At 66.0% G+C, this 19,766-nt stretch overlaps 1 protein-coding gene across 2 annotated transcripts; it reads left to right on the top strand.

Annotated features, from left to right (window-relative positions):
• The first annotated feature begins 7,502 nt into the window (after positions 1–7,502).
• DPYSL5 (dihydropyrimidinase like 5) lies at positions 7,503–18,497 on the top strand. Of its 2 annotated transcripts, XM_062488342.1 has the most exons (13): positions 7,503–7,576; positions 11,560–11,824; positions 12,839–12,997; positions 13,609–13,788; positions 13,869–13,937; positions 14,092–14,136; positions 14,263–14,338; positions 14,893–15,049; positions 15,560–15,701; positions 15,934–16,076; positions 16,171–16,378; positions 17,305–17,473; positions 18,387–18,472. In XM_062488342.1, exons 1-13 carry the CDS (start codon positions 7,506–7,508, stop codon positions 18,470–18,472), a joined length of 1,770 nt encoding a protein of 589 aa, XP_062344326.1. In that variant the 5' UTR covers positions 7,503–7,505. The 2 variants fall into 2 exon arrangements, with proteins under 2 accessions (XP_062344326.1, XP_062344325.1); XM_062488341.1 differs by lacking the exons at positions 7,503–7,576; positions 17,305–17,473 and having other exon boundaries at positions 11,564–11,824; positions 18,387–18,497.
• The last annotated feature ends 1,269 nt before the right edge of the window (positions 18,498–19,766 follow it).

The raw sequence follows: 19,766 nt of genomic DNA, 5'->3' as shown, positions 1-19,766 counted from the left end.
AGATGGGCAGGAACTGGTCACACGGAGCGAGTCGGAAACAAACCCATCCACGCCAAGAGAAGTGAACACACGGAATGAGAGAAGAGTCAGCACCCAGAAGAGAGACGGGATTTCGCAGCCCGACGGGAACCCAGCACACGTCTCCCCGAGTGAAAGGGGTCGGTGTCCTCTCCGGAATTTCCCAGGATCAGCTTTAGCTATTGAAAAACAAACAAAAACCACAAGAAGCAAACAAACGACGAAGACGGCGAAAGCAAACAAACGACGAGGAAACAGAGGAAAAAAAAAAAGAAAGAGAAAAAGAAAAGAAACCAAAACCATTTTTTTTGGGGTAACCTTTTAATTTTTCCGCTCTTTTCTGGCTGGGTTTTCCTGTCGGTTTGGTTTCCACTTCTCGGAGCAGCGGGCCAGACGAGATGCCGTCGCCAGTGCCGCTCTCGGAGAGGGGGAAACGGCAGCGGGAAAGCCCAGTCGAGAGGGAGGTGGAGGCCAAGGAGACCCGCTCTGCTCCGAGACCCGCTCCGAGACCACTCCGCTCCGTCCGTGCCAGCGCCCGGCCGGCCCGGCCCCGGCTGCGGCAGCGCTCGGCGGCTCCAGCGCCCGGCGGCTGAGCCTCGCTCTGTTCCACCAGCACCGCTCTCCGGTGACATGGAGCCAGCCCGGCAGGGAGGCCGGGAACACACACACCACACACACACCTTTTCTACAGTATTTTGGGTGCCTACCACACGGAAACCTTGAAGAGAGCAGATCCTAGAAGCCGCTGTTACCTCTTGTTTACAGTTTATATATATATGATAGATATGAGATATAGATATATATATATATAAAAGGTACTGTTACTACTGTACAACCTGACTTCATAATGGTGCTTTACACAGCGGGGTGAGTCGAGACATCAGCTTCCACGTTGCCTTACGGGCCGGGCCTTTCCGAGCGAGCGGCAGGGCCGGGGCGGCCAGGCGGAAGCGTCTCCATCCCGAGTCATGCAATAACCTTTTTCTGTCCCGAAAGGAAGCGCCTCGGCGGTGCCCCCCTGCCCCGCCGGCGCCACTCTACAGCGTACTGGTGCTCTTCTGCGTACGTGGTGTCCGGCGGGGCCGCTGCCGGGTGTCCCCCGGTGCCCCGGCAGCAGCGGGGAGGGGTCCTGGCCCCACCCCGATTGTGCCCCCGCCTCGCCGGGGCGGCGTGGGGCACGGTGCTGCGGACAGGCTCCGGCCGAGTGCGGCGGCGAGGACGCCAGCGGGGCAGGGGGGACAGAGCGGCAGCGGTGCCGGAGCGCGGCCGGGGCGCTTCCGGCATGGCACGGGGATGGCTGCGGGTGCCCGGACCCTGGTGCTACATCCGCGGGGCCGGGCTGGCGGCAGGAGGGCGATGCCCCGGCGAGCCGGGACGACGCCCCGGCGGCGTCACCGTGGCCGCCGGGCCATCGCTCCCCTGCCCGCGCGTGGTTTGGAGCGAGCGCGTCCCCTCGGCGCTGCCCCGGTGTCGGCAGCCCCGGCGCAGGGGCCGGGAGCCGCGGCGCGAGCGGAGCGTGGGCAGTGCTGGTGCTGGCGGTGCGGTGACGGATGGTGCTACGGGTCCGGTGGCCGCGGTGCCGCGGGCCCGGCCCGGTGCAGCCCCGGTGCCCGTGGGGCGGCCGGACTCGGCGGGGCAGGGACTGGTGCTAGGGCCGGGGCCCGTCGCTGTCTCCTCTCTAACTGTGAAAGGCGCGGGCTCCGGGGCCGCGCTCGCTGCGGGGTGCTGGCTAATGGCAGCGAGCGGCGGCGCTCTGAGGTGCTGGGACCGACGGTGGCGGGGCTGGCGAGGGGTGGCCAAGGGGCCCCCACCTCCCCTCCCTCCTGGTGCTACTGGGGGCTTGGGGGCCCCTCTGGGTGCGGGGGGCACAGGGAGCTGAGCTGGCGCAGGCGGCTGCGGTGGGGGCACCGCGGGGCCTGGCTTTGCTGGGGAGTGAAGGTGGCGAGGCAGGAGGGCACCGGCCCCCGGCTCTGGGCTCCTGCTCGCTCCCGGGGCCGGGTGGCGCAGGATGGCGCAGGACTGCTGCACCGGGCATGGGTCCTGCTGGCTGTCTTAGCCCGTGTGGCCCCACGACTCCATCTGTGGGGCTGGCATGGCCCCGGGTGTCCTGTACAGGACCTGGTGGCTGCTGCAGGTCCTGCATGGCCCTGCAGCACTGCTGCAGGTCCTGCAGGGCTGTATGCCACTGGCTGTGGGTCCTGCGTGTATCCACTGCTCTGGCTGTGGGTCCTGCGCAACCCCCCAGACCTGAGTGCAAGTGCTGTTTGCGAGCCCTGCCGTGCTGATTGCAGGCCCTGCGTGGCCTCGCTATGGCAAATGAGGGTCCTGCGTGGACCCATAGCATCATTTGTGAGTCCTGCACGGCCCTGTGGCACTGGGTGCTGATCCTACATGGCCTTGAGATGCTGGGTGCTGGTCCTGCACGGCCCTGCAACATTGTTGGCAGGTCCTGCGTGGCTCTGTGGCACTGGGTGCTGACCCTGCGCGGACCTGCAGCTCTGGGTGCTGGTCCTGCACGCCCCTGAGGCTCTGGGTGCTGACCCTGCGTGGCCCTGCAGCTCCGGGTGCCGGCGCTGCCCTGTCCTGTGGCACCGTCGGCAGGTTGTGCGCGGCCACGTGCCGGGTTTGGGGGTCCCAGCGGACCCCCGGGGCCGCCCCGGCTCAGCCCAGCCCTGCAGCGCTTCCTGGGACCCCCCCTGGCCCCGCTGCACCTTTGGGGGCTGGGTCCCAGCAGGTGCTGTGGTGCGGGGGCCGGTGGGAAGCAGGTTCCTGCTGGGGACAGGTGCCGGCGGCGCTGGGGACCGTGGGGATGCCTGGGGCAAGAGTTCTGTTTTTAATGTACCCGACTCACGTCTTTTTTTAAAAACAACCAGACAAAATTCTGTTGCACAGCCCTAGATGAAAACTCAAAACAACACAGAAAGGCCTAAATTCCTTAAGATCCGCCGAGGGAGTGGGGACAAACACGGTGCTAAAACATTTTATTAAAAATATATATTGTTAAATTAAGTCTGCTGTCTGGACAATGACTGTTTTGTTTCTCGTAGTGGAGTTTCAAAGAGCACTATTATTTTACTCTTATATATTATTATTAAAAAAAAAAAACAAAAAAGAAAAAGGCATTTTAACTTTGTACTTGAAAACTAAACGAGAGATTTCATGTGTTTTAGCCTAGACATTGAAGTAGCTGACGCTTAACTATTTGTGGGAATCATGTACTCATCATCCCGAGGAATACGCGCGTAGAGCTGGTACCCTCCTTCCTCCCTTTGATTTGGTTCCGCCGCCACATTCCCGGCGCCGCCGCGGCCGCCCCGGCTGCTCTCCCTCCCCTTTTCCCACCCCGAGCCTGAAACCGCCCCCCCCCCCCCCCCCCCCCCCGGTTTTATTTTCTACTTCTCTCTCTCTCTCGGTTCGTTGCCCCTGTTTTTTGTTGGTTTGTTTTTTTAGGGTCGCTTCTCTATTTATTGCCGCTGAACTGTGCATTTCACGGCCGGAGGTGCCGCGGGCGCCCGGCGCTGTTGTATCTGTGTGAGTATTGCTCGTGACATAGCTGTTCTGAACTAATAAAGGTCAATGCGTGCAGCAGATGTAGAAAGTCTGTCCGTCCCGCTTCCATCCCATCCTCCTTTTCTTTTTCTTTGGTGCCCAGAAGAGTATAATACAGACGAGCTCCTTTCTAATGTACTTGTGCTGGAGAACACTTGAATAAATGTCCTGTTTTGTGCAAAAAAAAAAAAAAAGAGAAAAAAAGAGGAAAAAAAAAAAGAGAGGAAAAAAACCCCCTCTGTGTGGTTGTGTGGTCTGTCTGTCGTGGTGGGGTCCTGCTGGGTGGGGAGATCCAGGTGCTGATGGGGTCCTGGTGATGCTGGGGCCCTGGCAGGTGCTGGGACTCTGGTGACTGGGTTTTGGGGGCAGAGGGGTCTCAGTGCAGGTGCTGAAATCCAAATGTGTGGTGGGGTCACAGGGTGGGAGGGGATCCCAGCCCCAGTGCTGGTGGGGCCCTAGCAGGCGTGGAGTTCAGGTGTTTGCAGGTGGAGTCCTGGAGAGCACTGGGGTCCTGGGGATGGTGGGGTCCCAGCCCTGAGGTGATTGGGTTCCCAATGAGTAATGGGGTGCCAGGAGGGTCCCAGTCCCAGGTGTCGGGGCTGTGGGTTGAGCCCAGCTCCCCAGAAGGACACAAGGGCCAAGTGCTGGTGCTGCACCCAGGCTGGGGCATGAAGGGATTCAAGAGCAGCCCTGGGAGAAGAACGTGGTGGGTGAGAGGCTGGACAGAGCCCAGCTTCGAAACCCCCCATTCCTGGGCTGATCCCCACTGTGAGCAGCAGGAAAGGGGGGATTGTGCCCCTGTGCTCAGGTGAGACCTCACCTGTAGAGCTGCCCCAGCGCTGGGGCTTGTTCAGAGCTAAAGAGCACAGGTGTCTGTCTCCAGCACTGTTAGGGCCACGGAAGGGAGGAATTGATGACAGGAAGGTGCTGATTCCAGGCTTGGAAGAGGCAAGGTCTGGTCGGCACATCCTGGTTTAACGCTTCCAGACAAAATTTCCCCCCTGTGGCAGTGTGTGGAAAGAAGCAACTGCTCACACATGAGTCACAAACACCAGCCCAGGTTGCGGACAGAAAGCAGCCGTGGCCACCAGTGACCACCCAAGCCTCCCAAATGTGCCTTGTGGATACCTGGAACTGGGATCAGATAAACTGATACTGCTGCCCAGGTGCGAGGAAAATAAATTCAATGATCTTATACCCAGGGTGGGCTAACAAAGCTTGGAAAGAAGGATGTGCCACTGCAAGTGGACACCAAGAATGAAGAACTCACCAGCCACGAGGACGTTCGGCAGAAATCCTGAGGTAAGGAAGAAATTGATAAAACCAGCTGGGGAACTGAGCTGAATCTGCCCCAGCAGCAGAAAGGGTAACTCAGCAGGGGCAGATTGTGGCCACTGACTCATGGCCCAGAGACCCAAATAGCCCCCGGCCCAAAAGAAGAGTAATACTGAGCATGGGGCTAATTAGCATAAGAAGCAAAGGACACATTTAACCAATGGAAGGTAAACTACTAATTAATAAGGGAACTGTGTAACTTGTAGCCAATGACACTAATTCCTTTGTTTGCCAAAATATATAAATAGTGAAAAGATTTGATAGCTGGGCATTGTGGATTTGCCACCCAGCCCCCTTTCTGTGCAGAGCTAGGAACCAGGCCTCCCACCCCAGCACTGAGGAGCCCGGGGTGAAGAAGGGGCAAGGGGACACTACTGGATCCACAGGTGGGACACTCTCTCTCTGTATTTTTTATTTATTTCTATCTCTTTACTTCACGTTTATTAAGTAAAATCCGTATTGCTGACTTTGGCATGGGGTCTCATTTGCAATTTAATTCAGACAGAGGCATCTCTCACTAATTGGATCTCAACAGGGCCAAACAGCAGCAGGACCTGGAGCTGCTGCAGGACTGGAGTCCCTCTGCTCTGGAGCCAGGCTGGGAGAGCTGGGGGTGCTCACCTGGAAAAGAGAAGGATCCAGGGAGAGCTCCGAGCCCCTGGCAGGGCCTGAAGGGGCTCCAGGAGAGCTGGAGAGGGACTGGGGACAAGGCATGGAGGGACAGGACACAGGGAATGGCTCCCACTGCCACAGGGCAGGGCTGGATGGGATACTGGGAATTAGGAATTGTTCCCTGGCAGGGTGGGCAGGCCCTGGAATTCCACAGGGTGGAATTCCCAGAGCAGCTGTGGCTGCCCCTGCATCCCTGGCAGTGCCCAAGGCCAGGTTGGACATTGGGGTTGGAGCAGCCTGGGACAGTGGGAGGTGTCCCTGCCGTGGCAGGGCTGGCACTGGGTGGGCTCTGAGGTCCCTTCCCACTCAGACTGTGACGGTGATGACCAGACGTGCACATCTGTCCCCGTGCCCAAGGGCAGCATTGCTGCAGCGGGACCAAGCCTGGCTGGGGAAGGGACCAACAGGGACATGAAAGGGACAAATGCCACATGCTGCCCTGGGGAAGGAAGAGCCCCTGGCAGTGACATGGGCTGGAGCAGCTCTGTGGGAATGACCTGGGGGTCCTGGCAGAGACAGAACAAACGTGTGTCCCCGTGCCTCTGATAGAGGGGAGACAGCAAAGCCCTAGAGACACCAAAGTGCTCAGTGGACAGGACCTGGCAGAGTTGGGCAGTGCCTGAGGACAGGGTGGCACATCTGGGATGGGATGGGATGGGAGGGGAGGGGAGGGGAGGGGAGGGGAGGGGAGGGGAGGGGAGGGGAGGGGAGGGGAGGGGATGGGATGGGATGGGATGGGATGGGATGGGATGGGATGGGATGGGATGGGATGAAGTGAACATTAGGATGGGGATGAAGCAGAAGGTTCCCCCCAGCTCCATGACCCAGCCCTGTGTCCCCACTGCTGCACCAGCTCCAGCACCACAGGCCAAGGGCCACATCTGTCACTCCAGGCGTCCAGTGCCACCATTCTGCCAGGCTGTGGAGTAAATGGGGACAGCACCATCCTGTCCTGTCACCACATGTCAGGAGCCTGAGGCCACTGAGATGGGCTGTGCCAGGAGCACCTGGGGGCCACCAGGACAGTGCAGGGATAGTAGCCTGGCAGCTGATGGGATACCATGGGCTGTGCTGGGCACTGCCGGGTGTTATTGGGTGCTGCTGGACGTCACTGGGCATTTGTGCATGTATTGGACTGTCCTGGGCTGTGCTGGGAGGGACTTACGGGGATGTCGTGGGTGGCCATGGGGGGCGATGGGGGAGCCAAGGGGGACCACTGGGTGCCACGGGGGAGGGAGCTGTGGGGGCTGCCGGGAGGGGCAGGGGAGTGCGGTGGGCAGGGGGTCCCGAAGGGGGTGTCCCGGGGGTGTCCCGGGGATGTCCCGGAGGGTCCAGGGGTCACCGGGGTCTCCGCGCGCGCTCCGTCACCAAGGCAACAGCGCGTGCAGGTGGCGGGGGGCGGGGCCCTGGGCCCTGGCCCCGCCCCCTCCGCCCGTCAGTCAGGTTGCGCGCAGCCCACCCTGCTGGGGGCTCGGCCCCGCCCCCCTCCGGCAGCGCGGGCGGCGATTGGTCCAGGAGCGGCGAGGCCCCGCCCCCGCGGCGCAGGTTCGGGTGAGAGGCGATCGCGGCCGGAGCGGCACCGGGAGCGGCACCGGAGCGGGAGGTACCGGCGGGTCCGGGCGGGGCCGAGGGGGCCGAGCTGGGCTGGGCTGGGCTGGGCTTTTCCTTTCCCGCACCGGCGGACCTGGCTCATTATCGCGACGGGTTGGACAATCGCGACAGGTGCGTGTGCGGCGACAGGCGCGGGTGAATTCACAGGCGAGGATGGAGGGGAGTGCCCCGCCATCCCCGCCCAGGGCGCTTCGCGAGGTGTCGCCGGGCAGAAAAGCTGCGTGTGGCCGCCGCCCACCTATGGCGACACACCTGTCGCGACAGGGCGATGGTGTCGCGACAGCGCGAGGGGTTCGCTTCTGCGGGGTGTAGTGCTGGGGATGGTTGCGCCTCCTCGAACGGGCCCGGCTCGCTCTTCGGCGCCCTGTCGCGATCGGAAGCGCAGCAGCAGGTGCGCGGAGCACGGCAGAGCGGGGACCCCGGGGCGCGGGGGACGAGGGGCGGCGGGGGTCCCGCCGGGCCCGGTTCATTGTTCCGCCGGGTCTCCCGGGCGGCCCCGCCCCGGCTCGGAGCATCCTTTGTGCTGGGCGGCCCCGGGCTTTGTCTGCGGAGCCGCTCCGGGCCGGCGAGACCGGGACCCCCCCCGCACCTCCTGACCCCGCACGGGGACCCCCGGCACTCCCCGCATGGCGCCCCGGGACCCACGGCATCGCCGCCGCCCCCGCGCCTCGCCCGGGCCCGGCCCGGTCCCGGGGCTGCGCCCAGCCCGGCGCCCCACACCGGGGCACGGCCCGGCTCTCCCGCGGGAACCCCCGGCCGGGCCCCCCAGCCCGCAGCGCCCCTGCTTCGGTGCCCGCCGCTCCGGCCTCCTGCCGCAATGCCCCGAGGGTCAGAGCCGGGGGGGGACGGGGACCTGGGAGCGGGAATGGGACCCCCCGTGTTCCCGCAGCCTGCGCCGGGACCCTCCGCAGCGCCCCGCGCCCGCTCGGGCGTGGCCGCGCCGTGCCCGTTTCCGTGCCCGGGCTGGGCCGGGCCAAGCCAAGGTGCCCGCGGGGACGAGGACCGCCCGCAGCATCCCGGGCTTGGCGGCAGCGGCTCTGACGGAGCATCCTTCGCCCGCCGATCGCGGCCCCGCAGGGCTCCCGGTCCTTGCCGGGGCGGTGGCTCTGTGGCACCGCATCTCGTCCCGGCCGGGGGGGCGGGCGGTGGGATCCCGGCAGCGGGACACCGACAGCAGCCTGGCCAGGAGCCGGGCAATGCTGGGGCACGGCCGGAGGGCATCTCTCGGACGGAGAGCGATGCCCACCCAGCCGCCGCCTCTGGCCAGGGACGGGCAGTGGTCGCGGCTCGGTGTCACCGGAGTGACGGTCACCGAGCCCAGCCTGACAAAGGGGAGTCCCCGGCGGCTGGGTGGGCGCAGGGTGGGTGCCGGGGTCTCGCCGGAGCAGACAAAAGCGGGGGGCGGTGAGGGGCCCCCGGCCCCGCCGCGCCGCACAATGCGGCAGCCCCGGCACAAAGGCCGGGCCCCGCAGCCGCCCCCACCCCAACAGGTGCCCCCGGCAGCCCCCGCTGGGGCCGGGGTCCCTTTGTCCTGCCGGGGTCACAGCTGTCTTCGCGGCCGGGGGCCGCCGCGGCAGCCGGCGGGGCTGGGGGGGCTGCGAGTCCCCCGAGCGGTCGCGCCGCTTTGTGTGCCGGGGAGCGGCACCGCCTGCCGAGGTGGCCGAGCCGGGGGCCGTGGCGCGGGGTGGGCGGGGGTCCCGGGGGTGCCTGCTGGTGGCCCCCCCGGCGCTGACGCTGCGTTTCTGCCCTGCTCGGGAGCGTGTGGTCTGGCAGGAGCCTCCGGCCACCGCGCCAGCACGGCCACCGCCGGCTGAGGCTGGCTGTGCCACCACGCTGCAGCTGCTGGCTGGAACGCGGGCAAGGGCCCCGGTGCCACCAGAGCCGGTGCCGTGCTTGCACTGTGGCCCGGGCTGGGGGACAGAGGGGCGGAACCCCTGGGGATGCTCAGTATGAGCTTGGGGGTCGCTGGTGTAAGCTGGGGGCGCCGGTGTGACACTGGGAGTGAGCTGGGGTCACTGGTGTGAGCTGGGGGGACTGAATGGGAGCACTGAGTGTGATCTGGGGGCAGTGAGGGTGAACCGAGGGCACCGGTGTGCCAGACAGGCCACTGTGGGCATCCAGGGCTGGGCACGCGCCTGGTGGGGTGGGGACATCAGAGCTGTGCCACGGGAGTGCAGGGGGCAGCTGACGGTTCCCTGGGGAGGGGGTGGGAGGGGTGCCTGGAGCAGCAGCACGAGGGCCGTGTGGTGGCAGCAGCGTGGGTGGCTCCACGGTGGCCGAGGCCACGGGCAGCACATAGAGCTGCCAGCTCTTCTCTGTGCACGGTGGCCAGCCCATGCTTGTGCCCCCAGCACTGCCCTGTCCTCTTGCCAGCCCCACACCCCCTCTACCGTGCTGACGCCCCTCCTGCCCACCCACGGCAGCCCCCTGTGCCCCGCTCCCCCGTGCCAGGGGGTCTCACGGTGCTGGGTGCTGCAGCGCCGCTGGCAGTCGCGTGCTCCGTGCTCCAGATCCGTCAGCACAGCCCGCTTTCATCTCAGGATGCGACGTTCCGCCTCCCCCACGCCCCCTCTGCACTGTACCCCTCTCCTGGCACCCCCTCCTGCATCTCCCACCTGGGCCAGCGTGCCCCGCGGTGGCACTGTGGCTACCTGCTCGGCCCCCCTGGGCTCGCCCCACCGAGGACGATCTCTGTGCAGATGGCTTGTCCCTGACGAGCGTGGGGACTCGGGGAGCCCTGGCTGGGGCTGACCCTCTTGTTCCTGTCACCCCCCTCATCCCTTACAGCATCCCCCAGCACGGCCCTCCCATGGGGCAGCAGCTTCCCCATGCTGGGAGGCAGCGGGGGGCAGGAGTGGGCGCCGGACCTCTGGGTGCCAGTGCCCAGTGTGCCACAGTGGCCTGGCGTGCTGCACGAGGTCGCTGCTGCCCCACCTCGGTCCCCCGGGAGGTTCTCAGCAGTGGCACGGTTGTGCATGCCAGTGACATTCCCGAGGGGGGCCGCCTGCAGCACCCCGGCAGCTGCTCCTGCTGCTCTGTGCCGAGGTGAGGGCACCAGGACAAGGCACCAGCTGGCACCGGGATCACCCACGGCAGCTCCTGTGCAGCCCAGGGGCAGGAGCCAGCCCAGGAAGGGCTACTGGTCCCCGCCCCCCTCCCCCAGTACAGCCATGGTCCCTGGGAACAGCCCCTTGCCCCCACCCCTGCAGGTGGTGTGGCTTGTGGCCTGGGAATGCCCAGCTGCCAGGAAAGCCCGGCCCAGCCTCACGGCCACCACGGCTTCTGCCAGCTCTGGTGCCTGAGGATCATTTGCTCCCAGCAGGTGTTGGGATGGGTGCTGGGAATCCCTGGCGCAGCTCAGGATGGTCTCTTCAGAGCACTGTCCCGGTCTCAGCACCCACCTGAGGCCACCGTGGGGCTGTGGCAGCACCAGCCACCCCTTGCTACAAGGTCCCTGCCCCCTCCAGCAGGTGCCTTTGCCCGTGGCTCAGTCCTGGCCCCAGTGTGCCCATCCGAGGATCTGGGTGGGCAGCAGGGGCCGTTCCCGCAGTGCCGCTCAGCGCCAGCATCGTGTTGGCAATGCCAGAGTGACCCACACTGCCCGTGGGGGTGCCTTGGGCTTTATCTGATGGAGGGGTCCCTGGTGGTCCCTGCAGTGGGGACAATGAGGCAGAGGTCTCTTTGTGGGTCTCTGCAGCGAGGTCTCTGGTTTGGGGGTTCTGGTGGGGTCCTAGCCCACCTCATGTCCCCCGGGTGGGCATGTGCTGTCCCTGCTCTGATGGGTCGATGGTGTTTGACCTTCACCAAATGACTTATTGATCGTGTCTGGGGATGCCCCTCGCTGTGGGGGCTCATGTAGTGCTGAGGCAGTGCAGGGGTCTCTGGCAGAGCTGGCACCTCATGGGGCGGTGGACTGAGATCCCAGAGAGTGATGCGAGCCCTGGTGCTGTCCATGCCAGTTCTGGTCACTCACAGGGACAAGGTGGGCAGCCTGTCCTGGGCGTGAGTGCTGTCACTTTGTGGGGACATCCAGCAGCGTCCCCATGGCACACGTGGCAGTGGAGGGTGGCAGGAATGGGGTCTGGCAGCCCCGTTCCAGGTGCTGGGCCTGCAGGGTGGGTGGCACTGGCCGGGGTGCAGCCTGCAGTCCCTGGAGCGGGGTTCTTGGCAGGGAGGCAGTCCCCAGCCCCGTGCCAGGGCCCCTCCTCTCGGCGGATTTCCCGGGATAATCCATTGACACGGCCCGTGGAGGATGCGCAGCTGCGGGGCTGAGCCCTGTCCACACCGGGCACCTCCGGCGAGGGGGGGCAGGGGAGTGACCCCCAGCCCTGGGGGGCTCCTCGTGGTCACCCCGGCACCGCCTCTGCCCTGCAGCACCATGATGGCCAACGCGGCCACCATGCGGATTCTCATCAAGGGGGGGAAGGTGGTGAACGATGACTGCACCCTCGAGGCCGACGTCTACATCGAGAATGGCATCATCCAGCAAGTGGGGCGCGAGCTGATGATCCCCGGCGGTGCCAAGGTCATCGATGCCACCGGCAAGCTCGTCATCCCGGGCGGCATCGACACCAGCACCCACTTCCACCAGACCTTCATGAACGCCACCTGTGTCGACGATTTCTACCACGGCACCAAGGTACCCCCGCGGCCTGAGCCCCGCGTGGGGTCTGCCCCCTGCTCTGGGGGCTCCCTGGGGGCACCGGGAGGTGCAGGCAGCTCTCAGCCCCAGCACCGCGAGCGTCCCAGCAGCATCAGCTCCACAGGAGCGTTGTGGCATGGCACTGCCTGTCCCCACGTCCCCATCCATCATTTCCCCTGGCTGTGTCCCCTCCTCCCACGCTGGGGCCGTGGCACCCTGTGCCAGCTCGGGGAGGGACCCTCTGCCCTCCCCGTGCCGGTGGCACTGTGCACCGAGTGTTGCTGCCTGGGAGTGTCAGGGGGCCAGCACAGGATTGTCCCTGCAGCTCGTCCCACTGTCCCCAGCTCCCACACAGAGCAGCCATTGTGCCAGGCAAGCGCTGGCCGTGCCTGTCCCCAGGGTGCCCGGTGTCCCTGGGCAGGGGGCTCGGCAGTGTGCTGCAGGAAAGGGGATGGAGGGAATGCCCACGGGCGCCACATGCCAGGCCTGCTCCCTGTCACTGTCACCCGCCTCGTGGCACCACGCCGGCAGCTCCCGAGGGCCGATGGGCAAAGGAGCTTTGGGGATTAGCAGGGCCGGGTGAGCCGGGGACAGCGGCAGTGCCACAGCGCCTGCACTGCCGCCCACGCTGCCGCGGCCGGGGGGGGGGCTCCCTGCGGCCCCTCCCACACCAGGCTCTGTGCCAGGGAGGCTGCTGGGCCCCTCGGTACCCCAAATCCAGTGCTTGGGGCTGGGGGGGCAGTGGGTTCCCCGGTGGTGGCTGCACGGGGCTCTCCAGATGCGTCACGCACCCAGATGTGCTGCTGCAGAGGAGCAGCCATTGGTGGGGCCGGGGGGATGCGGGGGTCCCTGCCTGCGCCCACAAGCCCCACATGTCTGCGGGCGATGGCCAAACGTGGCAGCCCCAGCCTGGCACCTGGGGGCCCACCTGGCTCAGGGTGGGGCAGGATAGGTGCCAGCACCGGGGGGGATGAGTCCTGAGCCCCCCACCGCGGTCCCTGTGCCCCGCAGGCAGCTCTGGTGGGGGGCACGACGATGATCATCGGCCACGTCCTGCCCGACAAGGAGACGTCGCTGCTGGACGCGTACGAGAAGTGTCGCAGCCTGGCCGACCCCAAGGTGTGCTGCGACTACGCCTTGCACATGGGCATCACCTGGTGGGCGCCCAAGGTGAGTCTGGCACGGCTCCGGGAGCAGCTGCCGGGGCTAATTCCCAGCCCCGCTGATCCCATTAGCTGCTTGGGGAGTGGGCTGAGCCCCCAGGATGCCTTTTGAGCTGCCCTGAGCCGGGCTCAGCGGGGCAGGGGCTCAGGGGTGCCCTGGGGCAAGGGGGCCCTTTGGGGCCGAGCCCCTCACTGGGGCAGGGAAGGCTCTGCTGCTGGTCCATGGAGGGGAGCAGAGTGCCCAGGGCTGGTGGTCCACCCTGGGGGGACCTCGACACACAGCAAGACCCACCCCCATGGGGGTGGCAGTCAGGACTGGTGACCAGGCTCCATCCCACGGCACACTCAGCCCCTGCAATCCCCTCAAAGCTGCTGGAGTGGGATCAGACCCAGCTCCCGGCTGTGCTGCAGGAAGACCCCAGCCCTGACCCCCCTTCCAGCAGAGCAGGGGCAGAGGGATGGAGTGAGCACCCCCTGGGGGCAGGAAAATCCCTTCTGCTCCCCCCCAGCATCTGTCACTGCCCATGTCACCCACAAAGCCACATCCTGTGTCCCCAGGGAGTGGCCGGGGCCTCTCGTGGAGTGAGGTCCCACTTTTGACCCCCTGTCCTTGCACAGGTGAAGGCAGAGATGGAGACGTTGGTGCGGGAGAAGGGGGTGAACTCCTTCCAGATGTTCATGACCTACAAGGACCTGTACATGCTGCGGGACAGCGAGCTCTACCAGGTCCTGCGTGCGTGCCGTGACATCGGTGCCATCGCCCGCGTCCACGCCGAGAACGGCGAGCTGGTGGCCGAGGTGAGGGCAGAGCACGGGGGGTGCAATGGGCACCCAGCTGGGGCAGCAGAACCCTCCCCCTGACCCCCCAAATTCCCCAGGGAGCCAAGGAAGCTCTGGATCTGGGCATTACGGGGCCAGAGGGCATCGAGATCAGCCGGCCTGAAGAGGTAGGTGATGGCAGGTGTCACCATGTCACTGCAGCAGTGGCATGGGATGTGGCTGGGATGGTCCAGGACATCCATAGAGCTGCCACCACCCCTCCTTGTGTCACCCACCGCCATTGGTGCCACCATCGTGTGTCACCACTGGCTCTCTCTGCAGCTGGAAGCCGAGGCCACACACCGTGTCATCACCATCGCCAACCGGGTGAGTGGCCCTGAGCATCAGGGAACTGTCCTGGTTCCAGGGGGTCCCTGCGCCTCACTAGGGGTGCAGGAACCCCCCAGGGGGCTGGGCACCACAGGGACAGCACCTCTGACCCCCTCTCCACAGACCCACTGCCCTGTGTACCTGGTGAATGTATCCAGCATGTCCGCAGGGGATGTCATCGCTGCTGCCAAGATGCAAGGTAGGGGACACGGGTGGGGACCTCCCTCCCCAACACACGTGTGGGCAAGGGGCACCTGTGTGGGTACAGAAAATCCCATCAACACGGGACACGTGTGGGGAGTTTTTGGCTTGGTGGGATATGGGCATGGATTGTGGAGCTGTGGGCACGCAGAGACACATGGGCACCCACAGACACATGGGCACAGGAACTCGTGTGTACCTGTGGGACTGTGCCCTAGCACAGGTGAGCACACCTGGGCCTCTGCTCTGCTCATACACAAAGGACACACACGCAGATCACACACAGGAGACATGCACAGGTCACACACACGAGCACACACATGAGCACACACAGGACACACATAAGTCACACATAGGCCACACACACGACACACACAGGTCACACACACACAGGACACACACAGGACACACACAGGTCACACACAGGACAGAGGGCTCATCCCCTGATGGGAACACGGGTATGCTGCCATGGGCAGTGCACACACGTGTGCCCCTCGCACACCTGCTGCCCCACACCCACCTGTTGCACACACGTGTGCCTCCACCTGGCAGGGAAGGTGGTGTACGCAGAGACGACCACGGCCCACGCCACGCTCACCGGGCTGCACTACTACCACCAGGACTGGTTCCACGCCGCCGCCTACGTCACCGTGCCGCCGCTGCGCCTCGACACCAACACCTCCGCCTACCTCATGAGCCTGCTCGCCAAGTGAGACCTGCCCCGGCACCTCTGTCTGCCCCACGGGCACCCCCTCCCTGCCAGCCACGCTCCTGGAGCTGTTTGGGCATCCTGCTGTCTGGCACAGCCAGGTGTCCCACGCTGGGTGTGAGGTGTGCCATTGCCCCAAGCACCCTGCTCCCCTGGTGCTGTGACCTCGAGGCACCTCATCCTTTGGGCACCCCACGAGGTGGGCAGCGGGCTCTTTGTGCCTCACTGCCTGGACACCCTCGGGGACACGCTCTGTGGGTGCTGCACTTCCCAAATATTCGCTGAGCACCTGGGCTGCCGGTGGTCCACTCACCCACCCCATGCATGGATGCTCCTTTCCCTGGGCACCCTGTTCTGCAGGCACCCCATGGTGTGGGTAGCCCGTTCCCTGGGCATTGAGCTCCGCAGGCACCCCATGGCAGGGGTATTCCATTCCCTGAGTTCTGGGCTCCCTGGGCACCCCAAGCAGCCCTGGCAGTGCCATCCCCCACCCTGCTCTGTCCCCCACAGCGACACATTGAATATCGTGGCTTCAGACCACCGGCCCTTCAGCACCAAGCAGAAGGCCATGGGCAAGGAGGACTTCACCAAGATCCCCCACGGTGTCAGCGGGGTGCAGGACCGCATGAACATCATCTGGGAGCGTGGCGTGGTATGGCACTGCTGGCCTTGGCATGGGGCTGGTGCTGCGGCTCACAGGGGCCTTGTTGGAGTGGGACATGCCATGGGGTGTTCACCCCCTGGGAGGAGGGCGGTGGGCAAGGAGCTCCCCGGAGAACCCCAGTGGGATCCTGACCCCGCAGAACAGCTGGGATTTTTGGGGGACTTGGGAGTGACAGGGACTCAAACAGCTCAGCACATCCTCACCCCTGCTCCGGTGGCAGGTGGGGGGTAAGATGGATGAGAACCGCTTCGTGGCCGTGACCAGCTCCAACGCTGCCAAGATCCACAACCTGTATCCCCGCAAGGGCCGGATCATCCCCGGGGCTGATGCTGACGTTGTGGTCTGGGACCCCGAGGCCACCAAGTAGGTGCAGCCCAGGGCCAGGGGGTGGGGCTGGGGAAGGGGAAGGGCTCCCCGTGCCCCCAGCACCCACTGACCACCCCGTCCCCCCGCCCAGGACCATCTCTGCCAGCACCCAGGTGCAGGGCGGGGACATCAACCTGTACGAGAACATGCGGTGCCACGGGGTGCCCCTGGTCACCATCAGCCGCGGGCGCGTGGTCTACGAGAACGGCGTCTTCATGTGCGCCGAGGGCACCGGCAAGTTCTGCCCGCTGCGCTCCTTCCCCGACATCGCCTACAAGAAGCTGGTGCAGCGGGAGAAGGTAACGGGGGGCTGGTGGCCGTGCCGTGGCCGTGCCGTGGCTGTGCCAGAGCGATGCCGCAGTGTGGGACTGGCCTGCACCGCGCTGGCTGCTGGAGGGGACAAGGGGGCAGTGGCTGTGCCAGAGGAGGGTGTGTGCCAGGCCGATGCCACGCCACACTGGAGCATGTGCCAGGAGCACAGAGCAGGGGACGGGGGCCCTGAGGGTCAGTGTGTGACAGAGGACCCTCCCCTGGCTCCTTGCCAGCCCACCGGCAGTGCAAGAGGACAATTCTCCCAACACCTGTGAGGCCCGTGGCCATTTCGAGGCATGTGCTGAGCAACAAGGCTCCCCCTGTCCCCCATCCACACTCTGCGCTTTGCTGCCTCTCCCAAGGCACAGCTCACAGTGGCCCCCGATGCACTGGGACAGGCACCCGTGTGTCCCCATGCTGTGGCTGCAGGGGACAGGCCAGGGTGACAGCATGGTGCTGGTGCTGCAAGGGCAGGAGGCAGCGGGGGGCTCTGGCACTGTCACAGGGAGATGGTGGCCAGCACTGGGGCGCTAGTCGGGAGCTCTGTGTGGCTGGGGGGGCACAGGGCATTGCATGGGTTTGGCTTGGCTTGGCTTGGCTTGGCTTGGCTTGGCTTGGCTTGGCTTGGCTTGGCTTGGCTTGGCTTTGCCGGGTGGACGGGGCGAGGGGCTGCTCTGCCAGGGCCACCCACCTCCCCCAGCCCCCGCTCCTGCCTTGGCACTGTGCTTTGCAGCGGGAGCCCCTCAGCCCGCCCAGCATCTCTCCGAGTGCCCCCTCCCCAGCCCCAGCATGCCCCGGCCCCTTCCCCCGCCCCGCCCGGCCGATCCGCACCCCGCCGCAGGGGCCTGGCACCCCGCACCCCGCTGCCCCTGCGGCTGCTGATGCTCTCTCCGCTGTCTCTCGCTCCCGGCAGAATTTGAAGCTGCGGGGTGTGGATCGCACCCCGTACCTGGGGGACGTGGCCGTGGTTGTGCATGCCGGGAAAAAAGAGACGGGGACGCCCCTGGCCGATACTCCCACCCGGCCGGCCACACGACACGGGGGCATGAGGGACCTGCACGAGTCCAGCTTCAGCCTGTCCGGTAAGAGCGGGGCCGCAGCGAGGGGCCTGGCGCTCCGGCCCCCGGGGCTCGCCGGCAGCCCCGCATCACCAGCCAGGCACTTGTCCCCTCCCCGGGGTGTCCACGTTACCCCCCCGCCACCTCCCAAGGTGCTCCCGCTGCCACCGCGGGTTGTCCTGGCATCCCTCCCCTAGGGCTGTCCTGTCACCGCCTTCTCCAGGCTGTCCCCATCATCCCTGCAGGGCGTTCCCACTGCCATCCCAAAGCACCCCAATCATCCCCATATCCCCCACCTCAGGGCGCAGCCCTCCTCCTCCCGGGCAGGGGGCCGTGGCAGAGCAGGGAGTTGCCCCAGCCCTCGCCCATCCATCCCTCCGTGCACCGTCCGTCGTGTGGCTGCGCTGGCTGGGGCTCGGGGGTGGGCTGGGGTCTGTGCCGGTGAAGGGGGCACTGGGGTCTGTGTGGGGAAGGCTGGAGCCCTGTGCTGCAGCCTGGCAGCCCCCCCCCCCCCCCCCCCCCCCCCCCCCGCGCTGTGCCGGGGCCGGGGGCTCAGGGATGCTCGGGGAAGCTCGGGGGAACTCGGGGATGCTCGGGGATGTTCTGGGGTGCTCGGGGTGCTCAGGGATGCTCGGTACCGGCTGGGACCGGGACCGCTCTGTCCGTGTCAGGCAGGGCGTAGGGACTGCCCGGGGGAGATCCCGAAGGTCAGTGCTGGCGCAAGGCCAGGGCTCAAGAGGCGCCGGTCAGTGCTCCCCACGTGCAGCACAGCCGCGGTGGGAGAAGGGGGGCGCGGAGCTCCCACAGTCCTGGCGGTGCTGGGGGGACACAGAGCCCCCCGCCTCTGTTCCAGCGGTGCTGGGGTGCCGGGGGGTCACGGGGCTGTGCCCAGCTACCCCTACCCCTTCCACCTGCCGACCGTCCGTTTGTCCGGCAGGTTCTCAGATCGATGACCACGTTCCAAAACGAGCCTCGGCCCGGATTCTCGCTCCCCCCGGGGGCCGGTCGAGCGGCATCTGGTAGAGCCGGGGACCTGTCCCCCAACTGAGGACCAGGCGCCGCCCCCTGCGCCCCCGGACCCCGGCTCCGGCGGGGCTCCCCTCGCCGCGGGGGCCCTGCCCGGTCCCCGTGCTGCCGGCGGGGCCGTGCCGGCGGTGGGGCCGTGAGCGGGGGCCGGGGGCCGCGGAGGGCCGGGGGCAGTGGGTGCCCCCCCCCCGGCCCTTTTCTGTTTGCACGTTGGATTTGGATCAGTGAATTTTTGACTTGTTTGTGCATCACGTGGAAATACTCTGAAGTGGTTTGTGTCACTAGCGTAGGGGAGACGCAGGGACCGCCCCCACCCCTCCCTGCCCCAGCCCGCGTCATCCCTGAACCTCATCCCCAGCCCACGCCACCGTCCTGATCCCCGTTCCTGCCCCCCTCCATCGCCATCTCCCCGTGCCTGCCCCCCATCCCCGTTGCTGTCCTGCCCTCCCTGAACCCACTCACCATCCCTGGCCCCCATCTCCATCAGCACTCCCCCGTTTCCATCCCTGCACCCCCATCTCCATCCCGACCCCTCTGCCCCAGCCCCCTATTCCCATCTCTTCTCCCCCACCCATTGCCTGATCTCCATGCCTGATCCCCACCTGAACCCCCATTTCTGCCCCCCCTCAAAGCCCCGCTCTATCCCTGCACCCCCATCCCTATCCCTGCACCTCCCCATCCCCACACACCCCCTTCCTCCCCACCTTGAGCTCCCCCAGCCCCACAGTGAGTGGTGTCACACACCTGTGTCATACACCTGTGTCACACCTGCGCGGGCCCAGCGGGGTGTTTGCACACACCTGTGCACAGGTGAGCCCCTCGGCAGGGGTCAGCACACCTGCACACGTGTGTCCCATCTCTCTGACGCCTGTGCCAGGCCCTGCCAGGTCACTCCTCACCTGCCAGGTCCCCAGCACTGCTCCTGCTGCCCTTGGGGATCCCCCCAAGGAGTCCGTGTCCCCCCTGGTGCTATTGGCGGGTGTCCCAACCCCTCGCCCCTTCCTCGCCCCCCCATGTCCCCTGTGCCCTCCCCCTGTAGGTCCCTGTAGGTGTTTGGGGGCCGGTGGGCACCTGGTGGGGGGTCCCGTGTCCCCCCCGGGTGGTCCCACATGGCCAATTTAGGAACATGCCGTCAGTTGTTTGCTCATTAAAGACCGTTCACAGCACCTGGCCTGCAGCTGTTTGGGGTCCGGGGGTCCCGGGGGGTCTGGGATGGGCGTTCGGGATTGGGGCCAGGATTAGGGACCCCACAGCCCTTGGGGGCCAGCAGGTCCCAGGAGGGCGTGGGGAG

Source organism: Cinclus cinclus, chromosome 3, assembly GCF_963662255.1.
Source record: "Cinclus cinclus chromosome 3, bCinCin1.1, whole genome shotgun sequence".
In the NCBI taxonomy this organism is placed as follows: domain Eukaryota; kingdom Metazoa; phylum Chordata; class Aves; order Passeriformes; family Cinclidae; genus Cinclus; species Cinclus cinclus.
Note: the sequence above shows the minus strand (reverse complement) of the source record. Positions and strands in the feature narration are given on the sequence as shown.

Excerpts from the sequence above, each read along its gene's own strand:
- DPYSL5 (XM_062488342.1), top strand. The coding sequence starts at position 7,506 with ATGGTTGCGCCTCCTCGAACGGGCCCGGCTCGCTCTTCGGCGCCCTGT. Across the intron at positions 13,789-13,868 it reads ACGGCGAGCTGGTGGCCGAG|GGAGCCAAGGAAGCTCTGGA; the intron begins GTGAGGGCAGAG and ends CAAATTCCCCAG. Across the intron at positions 16,077-16,170 it reads TGGGACCCCGAGGCCACCAA|GACCATCTCTGCCAGCACCC; the intron begins GTAGGTGCAGCC and ends CCCCCCGCCCAG.